Here is an 11,186-nt window from a genome sequence, read left to right on the forward strand (position 1 = left end):
CGCAGGAGCTCGGCGGGGCTGGTGTGGAGTAGATCTGCCTGGACTGCTTGCAAGGGTGAGGGGAGAGGACTTAAAGTTTTCATCGCCACACCGGAGTGGGCCCGGCTGCCCCTGCATGCCTCTCTGCAAGCCCCTGGCCGCTCGGCCTAATAGTAGGGCAGCGCTGCTGGGCCCGGGGAGGTGAGTGCGCTCGAAGTATCGCTGAGTTCAACGAAGGCGTCGTTTCTTTTTCTTTCAGATTTCCTCTGTTTACGCGTGTAACCCAAATAAAGAGTTGTTCTTGTCGCCTCTTCCTTCAGCGTTTGTAAGAGAACTGAGAAGATGGTGAATGTTCTGAAAGGCGTTCTGATTGAATGGTTAGTAACAGCACTTACTGTTTCTCTTTGTGTTATAGTCTACTAATTTCTTTAGAGATGGAAATATTCTAAGCAACTTAAGAGTCTAGACCAAAAAAAAAAATTGTGGAGGGAGGTGATGATGAGTGAACAAACACGAGAAAAGTGCAGCCTTTGGGGGAAGAAGGACAGCCAGTTGGAGGTAATCTTAATTTCAAACTTGTTTTTTCTTTTAAAGATACCCTCTTTCACTTATGCTTAACCTCTAGATGTTTCCTCTTGTTCTTTATATTGCTTACAAACAGTGGGGGTTTTTGTTGTTATTCATGAGCAGTGTGTTTTCTTTATAGTGTGTTTTTTTGGGAGGTGAGATATCTTTCATCCTTTCTTTCCTGCCTTTTTTCATCAACTCTAGTCCAGATTCTGTTCAAATCTGGCATGTGGCCCTGTTTTTAGATCATACTTAACAGGAATATGCTTGTAGTTTGTCAAAGTAAACTTTTGTTGTACTTGCAGTAACCATGTTTTCATACAATCTGAATCCTCTAGAGTGGGAATCAGATAACTCGTTACCTCTAAAGTAAAAAAAAAAAAAATCAAAACATCAGTCAAGATTTGTGGGGTCATTACATAGTGTTATATGACATATAAGATTTCTGCTCGTGGACTGTAAAAATATTAACAGATTATAACTTCACAAAAGCCGAAGAACCTTGAACCTCTTGTGATGTGTGTGCACGGTACGTAGAGCTGTGAGCTTGCAGCAGCTAAATTCTGAGCTGACTGAACTGTTAGCCAGCTGAAGCCTGAAGGTCTAGTGGCTATGTAAGAGCAGTTCAGAGCCTAAACTCCGCTATAACAAAAAGCGTCTACTCAAATTTAGCTCTGTGCTAGTACCTTGATGAATTTTCTGAAGCATAAGAGATTGCCTGCCTGCAGCTGACTAGTTAAAGATGCCCAGAGCAGAATTCTTGACTGACAAGGCAAAAAATTCTAAAATCTCAAGCAGTTAGCAAAATATCTTATTTTGCACTTTATGTGTTTATTTTACACATCCTAAAGAGCTGTGTGTTCAGCTCCATGGCCACACCCCACTTAAGATTAGTATGGAATTTAATCATTCTCCCTGGAAGGGAATTTTCTACCTGATGACAAATCTACAGCATTTGTTCTGCCGTCAGATGTTTTCAACAGCCCCCTGGGAAACTGCCCTTTGTTTTGGTTTTACTAGCTCTTGGTGGTTTGGGTTGGTTTGTTTTCTCCCCACCTTTACAAAAAGGTAGCCTAAGATTGGATACAAAATTCCATCCTAAGAAGAGATGCAGAATTACTATAACCCTGGCATCTTGTTTACACTTCAGGTACAAGGTTTTTTTTACAAACTGATTTTCTGAGGATATTTAAGACACCAAATGGACAGGGAGTGGAAAAAAAAAAATAGGTTCTTCTGAATGTGTAGATCATGCAAATAAAATAGTGAAGTGTGTCTTTTTCATACTCCTCCAATAAATTGATGAAACTTTTCTGAAGACACTACATCAAGGATTATAATCTTCAAGAACTGAAATGAGAGCACTCTTTCTGCTGTGACATAAATCTACTGGCACTGATTACAGTTCTGTATGTTGTTTGTGTGAAAAACAGTCTCTGGTTACTGCAGAGACACCAGCTAGGAGATAAGTTCGTGCCAGCTAGTGCTGCTAATGTGACTCACTGATGTACAGCTGGATGAAACAATGTATACTTCCCTGCACCCATCCAAAAGAGGATGTGGAGGAATGGTGGGAACCACAGAGTTCCGGAACCTGATTTTTCTAAACTGTTTTCCTTTTGTTTCAGCTCTTACATGCCAGAGCACATAAATAATGGTTTTTCTAAAGAAGGTAGAGCTTTCAGACTTTCCCATTTTCTTTCCTCAAAATTATTTTGTGCTTTGAAAACTCAGCTTGCTCTAGTCATACCTCTGCAGGTTTGAGGCTAATACTAAAGGCTGGGGTTTTTTGAGTTGCTGGGGAGGGAGCAAGGGAATGGTTTGGACTCGTAGTGCATAGTAAGGCAGAGTTGGTGCTCATAATGCATTTAAAAGAGGAAAGATTAACCAAGGAGCTCTTTTAAGATTTACTATGCTATTAACAATTCTTTTTAGGAATTACTTTGTTGCCAGAACAGCTGTGTTCATAATTTTGAAAGTGTCCTGAGCTATCTGATTCCAATTGCCTGTATTTCTTGCACATATTCTTTACTAGTTGTTGCAATCAAATACTGAGTTTTAACAACGAGCGTGTTCTTCCTGTTTTGTAAAAACTAGTATCAGAATAATATTGCCTGAATTCTTCAAAATTTCAGTGGATCAAAGAGCTTATAATTTGAAGCCACTTTATCGAGCTGCTTTGTATAATGCAGCCGTTTCAGTTACCTGTAATTCCCATACTTCCAAAATGTTTCCTTCTAAACACTTAACTTAGAAAGTGACATCGTGAAAAAGAAGAGACTGCTCAGTTGTGGTAAATGTACCGTTCATATATGATCACTTTTTCTCTGTGCTGTATTACTTTGAATGAGATCTGTGTTCTCCTGGGATTTTGTTAGCCTTAAACAAAAATTGTGCTTTACGAACACTATGCTGTTACTGCTCAAGATAGAAATGTAAGTTCAAACTTGCCTTATTAAGCGTTGGGTTTTGTTTTTTTTTATTAAAGCTACTTTAACAGCAGCATAGAGCTCTTCTGCTAATCAAGCAGCTAATTCTTCTCAGTATACCTCGTTATCAGTTAATTTTTATCTCTAAAGTAACCCAAGCAATTACTATTATGTAGAAATAACTTTTTCAAAATCTTCATAAACTTAATTCAAATTGTAATCAACTCTTGAAATTAGTATTAATTTCCCAAAGAACTTCGGGAGGGTCTTCAGACGTTTTTTTTTGTCTGCTTTTAACTGTGTTTTATTACAGTGGGGTGGGATCTGATGTGTGTTTGTCTTTACAGTGACCCAGCAATGAAGCAGTTTCTGCTCTACTTGGATGAGTCAAATGCATTGGGAAAGAAGTTCATCATACAAGACCTGGATGAAACCCATGTCTTTGTATTAGCCGAGTTGGTTAACTTCCTTCAGGAGAGGGTGGGCGAGTTGATGGACCAGAACTCTTTTCCTATTACTCAGAAATAAAAAGACTAGAGAAACGAGATTCCTGTGACTTTTGAAATAGTGAATTTCACTAGCTTGGGTTGTTACTGTTTTAATATAGAACTTACTAATCACAGTGTATATGTGGAAGTGGCAACTCTAGAAAATGGATCATTTTTGTAAACAAAATATTCTGGAATTGGATTTTCTTCCGAATTTTGAGAGATTATAGCATCTTTATTAAAATCCTTAAAATGATACACTTGAGGACTTGCCTAGAGAACTTTTGATGCATGCTTTCTGTTTTTCCATTAGGGCTTTTGTCTCACAAGATAGTATGACCTAAGAATTAGAGTAATGTTTCTGTACTGGAATGCTGTATGAACTTCTCTGACATGTTATGTTCCTGTGGAATTGATTAAATCTGATTATAGTGTGACCGACAATGTGAAGAAGGTCTGTTGAAATATGATCTGTGCTTGATGGAAGATCTCCATAAGTTGAAAGCATGCTCAGATATCAACCTCATTATGTTAAAGCAGTATACCAAAATGAAAGTTGGTTTGCGTTTTCTCAGTTTGTTTTGTTTGGGTTGTTTTTTTGTTTTGTTTTTTTGTTAGTGGTTTTTTCTTTTTTCCAAACATTTTACAAATGCCCCATACTACTTGCCTACTTTTACCAAGGCTATGCTTTCTTTGTTGTTCTGGGTTTGGGGAGTGCTGTGGGAATCTGTCTAGGGGGATGGAAACGACAAAATGCATTAACGCAGATCATCACCTTCTAATTGGAAATTTATTACTTACCTATCAACGATAGCAAATTAAAGGGGTAACATAAATGGGGACTGGTCCTTTAGATGTAACTGCTTGTATTTTTCCACTGAAGCTAATACCTAGCTATGTGACCAGGAAGGGGAAATTGAGACTTGATAGCTCTACCTGTGAAGATGAAAGCTGGTTTGGGGGTGTTTTGGGGTGTTGGGTTTTGATTGTGACTTCTTTTCTTCAGCTTCACTCTTCCTCCACTGTTGTGCTTTGCTGCAAAGATAAAGCCTCATTGTTTTGTTTGTTTTTCTTCACTATATTTGTAACTTACTATCTCAGACACTGGCTTGTTTAGTAAGTCAGCTAATGCATGATGATAAAACCTGTGAAGATTTCAGTCTACTAATATGGCAGATACAGATTATAGAAACAAGAATAATAACATGTATTACCTCTTCTCTTATCCTACTTCCTACTCAAAATAGTAAAACCTATTTTATCTGTAAGTAATAATTTATAAATGAAAGACCTCTAGGATTTTACTTCAAAGGGAAGCTTGGTTTTCAGAGCTGCTCATGTACATCAGATCTCTTCCTTTGGGGGGAGAAAATAAGTGTAAATAGAAAGGCTTTTATAAGGAACAGTCTTCTCTACTGCCTCTCCTACCATGAATTGTTTTTCTTATGCAGCAGATACCAGATTAGTTGGTGTTTCATGGTTTTTTGGTTTTGTTTTCCAGGAATAGGAAAGCTTCGGGAGAAAGTTCTTTAGATGTTTTTAATCAAAAAGTTGTCCAAATAAAGCTCTGCAGAATTGCATATATTCTGGCTCATGCAGATGACCAAATAACCCTGTGGAATTTAGCTTCATGTGGTTTCTGGTACCTCCCCTTTTCTCTGACTGTATAGAACAGTGGGGTTTGGTCCAAGTTGTTCCATCTCTTCTGCTTCCTCACATATGTAGATCAAGAGACAGTTACACACCTTCACTTAAGATAAAAGATTGAAATATTTTATGAATTGTTTATGGTTCCTTACCTCTTTCTTGAGACTGGTCGAACATTGACCTCCTAATTGTTATTTTGTGGAAGATTGTTACTTATTTAATGGCAAGAGAATCAGTAGTCTTAAGGCGTGATAGCTTAATGCATTTATTTAAAAGTGTCTTCTATCTTTTCTTTGGAATCCTATTTTATTTTCTGTTCAGATTTTGATGAAAGATAAATAATCCCTTACTCTCTCTTCAAATAACAGTACTTGAAGTCATATTGGAATTACACCTGTGAATCTTCTCTATTTAGCATGTCTAGTGCTGTGTTTCTATTGTCATTTTCATTTAAAGTCTAAGATAAACTAATTGCAGTTCTTGCTTTTTTTTTCACCTGGTTAATTGTTCAGATTTATCGTTGCATTGCCTGTGCTTTAGTTTAGATTTCCAGTAGTAAATGCCTTATGTATTAGATGTTCCAAGCTGTATAAACTAAACAGGCATACATTCTTAGACTCTTTGCTTTCAGTCTTTTCTGAGCAAACGTGTTTATGAATTTTAACATCTAAACCTGTCAAGACTTAGATCCTTCCTGCAACCTAACCAGGCCTAATTGATTCTATGCTCGAAGAGTAAGCAAAAGAGACTAAAGAAGCAAATGGGTGTCTCCTTATGAGGTCTTAAGGAGCTGAGTTGTTTGTAGTTTCTAGGGAAAAGTAGATTATGGTTTCTGAGCATGTATACGTATCAAGAAAAACCCAAAACCCAGTGTTTCTGGGGTTGAAGAAACTGGGACCCCAAAAAGCTGCTTTTTTTAAATTCATATAATCTTGGAATTTATAGGCCTTTAAAAATACACAGATAGATACAGATAGATGTATCTATATATTGCTCGGATGGGGAAAAAAGTAGATACTAGCTTTACGTATCAAGACATTTCGAGATAATTAACATTTAGACTTGCAAACTTTAAATGTTTTTGCTGGCTTTCAATTAGGTGTAAAATTTTATTCGTGAGTGGAGCTCAGAATGGAGCACTGTGTTAAGAATATCTTTTTTTAAAGGCTAGAGGCATTTGAGAATAAAAGGTTAAGGAGATTTGTTTAAATGTACATGTTTTGCTAACTGAGTTGACATGGTGAGAACATCAGCTCTCACCGTATTTTGGATATTTTATGTTAATTTAACATTTCTATCCACAGTTAATAAGTTCACTGGTTTTCTTGCTTGTATCTAGCATAGGGACTAGACTCTGCTCAGGTCCAGCTTGAGTAGCAAGAAAAGAGCTTGAATGACAGACTTCTTGTCGCTTCTTGTTGAAGTAGCAAGTTTTATCTTGATGGGCTCTCACTGGTAAGGGCTGAGCTGCTGCTTCACTTTTTGCTTTTAGTCGGAGATGAAAGTATCTTGTTTACTGGAGGAAGAGTATGGTAGAATAATTACCTAAAGGACACTAATTTGAACTTTATTTCTTATTTGCTACTTATTTATACTTAGCTCTAAAAAAGCTTCCAAGTTCACTTGCTTGTATGTTGCGATGTAAACAGTTGCTTTTTGGTAGTTACTATAACTTTGGACAGGCTTACAAATACCACTCCATTAACATGAATGCAGAAGCTAAAGAGTAATGTTTGACAGAAAAATGAGAGAGCTCTCTAAAGCAAGGTAAAAGAATTTTAAACATACAAATGAAGTATTTTTGTTAAATGGGAAGAAATGGGTGGAAACTGAAAATGCAGCTTCCTGTTAAAGCAATAGCATCTGATTTTGGTTGAAAATTACACTATTTAGTGGTTTGGGTTTTGTTCAAGCCTCTTTTTTTAAATTTGTTTATTAATGTTCTGTGTAATATGACCATAGTGTACCACAAAAGCGAATAAACCTAAATGTTATCACATGTTTAGATACTTTTAGAAATTGTGGGTTAAGCTAATTCTGGAGGGCAAGTTTTTTTTAATGTGGGGATTGGCAGCATGATGAAGATGACCCTCAGTTGGTCAGTATAGGTAGGGATTATAAAGAATTTCTTAGCTTGTTATGAATGCATAAATCTGCTTTCCTTCTCTCTGTACAACAGAGAATAATTTATTAGCCCAGGGAGAATAATTGTCCAGCACAGTAAAGCAGGAAATAACAGTCAGTAGAGAGAATGGATGTAGCCTCAAGAAAAACTGTGTTGAAAGAAAGTAGAGAATGCTTCAGAAAATTGCACTATTTTACCTGAGAGAACCCAGATTGAGTGGATTTGACTTTGTAGCTAAACTGGCTAAAAAGGTAGGCATTTGGAATGAAGAATCATAGAGTGGTTTTGTTTACTTGTTTAGAAATTTAATGTGGTTAAAATGGTAATTCAGGCTTTGTTCTGTGTAACACAGTGCTGAGAGCTAGATGGCTAGTGTGATGTGCTATAAAAAAAACTTCCCCAAGTTCTGTTGTACATTGAGAAATCCTATTTACAGTCTTTACAGGACTTTAGTTTGTATTTAAAAGCATATCTTCTGATTCTTTTTTTCTAATGTGGCAGAACAACAGGTTTTACTGCTTTTTCTCACTCAAGTTAACCCTGCACCTCATGTATGTGAGAACAAACTAGAGAACATATTTTATGCATTAGCAGGATTATTTAGTGTAAGCCGAAGTAAACAGGTTTGTCTGCTGTGGATTGAAGATAATATTATTCCATGGTGTCATTAAAATTACTTATTTTAACCTTTCTTAGTTGGCATCATCACTATAAAAATGCCCAATTTCAGTCAGCCCTTGGGTTGAGCTTGCAAAAGTAGGACTTTAAAAACCATATATCATGGCTTGGCTTCACGGACAAAGATTTGGGAAGGGCTTTACCCACGCTTACTGCAAGCGTGCTGATGGCTGAAAAGGCCAATGCAGGATAGGCAAGACCGGTTGCAAAGAGCACAGCGGAAGGTCTCCTTGGGTGGTACAGTCGAGGCACAGTTCTTTCGGCATTGTCTTTTCTCCTCAAGACTGATTCTACGTGTGTTCTCAAAGGAGACAGCAGCGTTATGTACGGTGTGTCTCCAGATGTCCCGATTGGAGGCCAGGGTGGACCACTGATGGTGGTCAGTACGGCCTAGGCTGAGGTATTGTTTCAGGGAGTCCTTATACCTCCTCTTTGGAGCTCTTCTCTTGCAGCAGCCGGTGGCGAGTTCACCGTAGAGCACAATCTTAGGGAGGCGGTGATCCGCCATCCTGGAGACGTGCCCTTACATATAAAATCAACAAGGCTTTAATTATATGAACCAACAGAGGCTGAGACATGTGTTTTGGTCTTCCAACCAGGCAGTAGGCAATTCAAGGGAACAGTAAGCTTTTGTAATCAATCATTTTGCAGTTCCCAGTTCCACAGCGGATTCTGATCCTTTTCCCACACTGACTCATTGATTATCCTACAGATGACCCTTTAGAGCTGGCAGTGGTTGCTGTGAAATGAGGCGTTACTCAGCGTGACAGAATTGGGTGTCCACGTGTGGTTTGTAATTTAGACTTTGGCAAGGCTTACAGGTGCTGTACAAAATTAAGGATTCAATAAATTGATGAAGTTCATAATGTTGGAAGAACAAATTCTTCCAATAATTCAAAGTTATTATCTTTGGCCTTATAAACTAACAGCTAATAAGAAATTTAAAATATAGGGTCTATGGTAGAAAAATGATGTGGAAATTTTTTTTCGGTTGGGTGGGTGTTTTTTAGGGTTTTTTTTAATGTGGAATAGAAATAATATTTTACCCATCTTTTTTCTGCATGAAGGGATTTTCAGGACTGAAGACTTAAGAATTTGAAGGCAGTCCAGTAAGGGGAGCTCTTACCAGTATTTTAAACTGCTTTTTAAAAAATTGCTGCAGCGTGGGCAATGGTGGGTCAGAGACTTGCCGTGCTTTGGAACATTAATATCTTGCTCTCTGGATATGCTTTCAGCTGGGGATGAACATTCAATTTCAAAGGATCCTTCTAGAAAGATACTTGTAGGAGGAGATTTTAGGATGTAGTTACAGCTCTGAAATTTAAATGTGTAGCTGTCCAGTATTTTCTTTCTGTGCTTATGTGCACAATCGTGTTATACTAAGATGATGTGGTCTTCCCTTCAGATGTTACCGCTAGGTCTGTGTAACTCTACACAACTAGCCTGCTTCAGGAGTTGCTGTGTGTGAAGTTACATCATTTTTAGTGAGTGTAAATCACAGGAAGACATTGTCAATACAGTCAGAATTAACTTTTATGAAGTTTTTTTTCCTTCATTTCCTCACCATATGAAATGAATATGATTGTAGGGTACCTGCTCCTCCGTACTGTATGGAAGACACATAGACCAACGATTCAGTCTTACTGTATTTCAGTCTGCATTGCAGATTTCTGCATCTGTATCCCTATGGTGTTGCTAATAGTACATGGAAATGAGACATATAGAAAGTTTTTCTCTCATTACCCCCAAAAGTGAGTAGCTTTACTGGTTTACACCTATATAAAGGTAAAACTCAGCATGTTCCCTAACCAACCAAACAAAAACCCCACAACACCTACCGGTTCAGTTCTAACATGAGGGGAAAAAACCCTAATACCTTGGATATTAGTGGTTGTATTTTTCATATAGAGAGAAAAAGTAATTTTCTCTCCCCTGATTTTTGTAGCAATAATCAGATTAACTGCAGAATAGAAATGACTGAACAAATAGAAGTGAAAATTTTAGAGTATTATTGTTAGCTTTTAGCTTTTTGTGCTTGAGCAATTCTAGGTGTTAGTAACTGGAATAAGCTTCCTGGAAGAAATCTCATTTTCAAGTTAATATTTTTCTTTTACCAAAAGAAAAGTAGACTCATAATACCCATGCAGGAATGTGCTTGAACGCACCAAAGAAAACCCACCCAACACCGAAACTGGCAGGTGATTGATTAGCCGTGGAATCATGGAATGCTTTGGGTTGGAAGGGACTTTCAAAGGTTGTCTAGTCCAACCCCCCTGCAGTGAGCAAGGACATCTTCAACTACATCAGGTTGCTCAGACACCCATCCAACCTGACTGTTCCAGTGTTTCACTGTACTCACTGTAAAAAAAAAAAAAATTCTTCCTTGTATCTAGTATAAATCTCCCGTTTGAGTTTAAAACCGTTGTTCTTTGTCCTCTTATAGCAGTCCCTGCTAGAAAGACTGTCCCCATATTTCCTGTAAGCCCCTTTTAAGTACTGGAAGACTGCAACATGGTCTACTGGAGTCTCCTTCAGGCCGAACAAGCCCAACACTCAGCCTGTCCTCATAGTGATGTATGGCAAAATTTGATTTTTTGGTCTGTAATTCCTGTACAGCATGAATGATGAAGGGCCTAAACTTAAGTTTTTATACCGTAATAACAGCTACTTGAAATACACAGGATTTCACTTGTGGAGCAGAGTATGACGATTGTACTTAGTGCTGATTAGCTGACTGTGTAAAGGCCAGTTGCTTGCAGGTTTAACAATGGGACCTTGTGTAAACAAGTCGTGCTTTTCTCAGAGAGGCAGTACAAGACTGATAAGAGAGATCTCTACCAGAAGGTGCCAAAAGTTGGATGTCAATCAAGACACTATGAAATCAGCAGGTTTTGGCAGTAACTAGGTGAAAGGCAAAGATGGCAGGGGGAGATCGTGACCACCTCATGATCTCACCTCACCTACTAAGGTGAGACTAATTGTATCTTAATTTTGGGAAAGTTATAAAGTCATTATAAAATATAGAAAAGAAGCCTTGTTTCTTAAGGAGTATTTCAAATGGGTATTGTCAAGTGCAGCCTGGCTAGTTCAGTATGACAACATTTTGCTTTTGGTCAGGTTGCCATTTGGGCAAAGGCAGCTGCAAAAAGCATTTGAGAGGAGCAGGAGAGTAGGGGTTAGAAGTGGGCAAAGCTAAGCATCCGGGCAAATCTGTCAGGAGGACCAGGGAACCTGAAGTCCTGAAACTAGTAAATGTTTCCACTTTCAGCTTTG

At 38.0% G+C, this 11,186-nt stretch overlaps 1 protein-coding gene across 1 annotated transcript; it reads left to right on the top strand.

Annotated features, from left to right (window-relative positions):
- Positions 1 to 321: 321 nt before the first annotated feature.
- On the top strand, positions 322 to 3,503 carry GTF2H5 (general transcription factor IIH, polypeptide 5). Its single transcript, XM_010134872.1, has 2 exons — positions 322 to 356; positions 3,323 to 3,503. Exons 1-2 carry the CDS (start codon positions 322 to 324, stop codon positions 3,501 to 3,503), a joined length of 216 nt encoding a protein of 71 aa, XP_010133174.1.
- Positions 3,504 to 11,186: the final 7,683 nt, after the last annotated feature.

This window comes from Buceros rhinoceros, unplaced genomic scaffold (assembly GCF_000710305.1).
Source record: "Buceros rhinoceros silvestris isolate BGI_N320 unplaced genomic scaffold, ASM71030v1 scaffold47724, whole genome shotgun sequence".
Classification (NCBI taxonomy): domain Eukaryota; kingdom Metazoa; phylum Chordata; class Aves; order Bucerotiformes; family Bucerotidae; genus Buceros; species Buceros rhinoceros.

What these genes read in the sequence shown, in the direction of transcription:
- GTF2H5 (XM_010134872.1), top strand. Translation starts at nt 322, where the DNA reads ATGGTGAATGTTCTGAAAGGCGTTCTGATTGAATG. An exon ending in AAAGGCGTTCTGATTGAATG is followed by an intron (nt 357 to 3,322) that starts GTTAGTAACAGC and finishes TTGTCTTTACAG; the next exon opens with TGACCCAGCAATGAAGCAGT.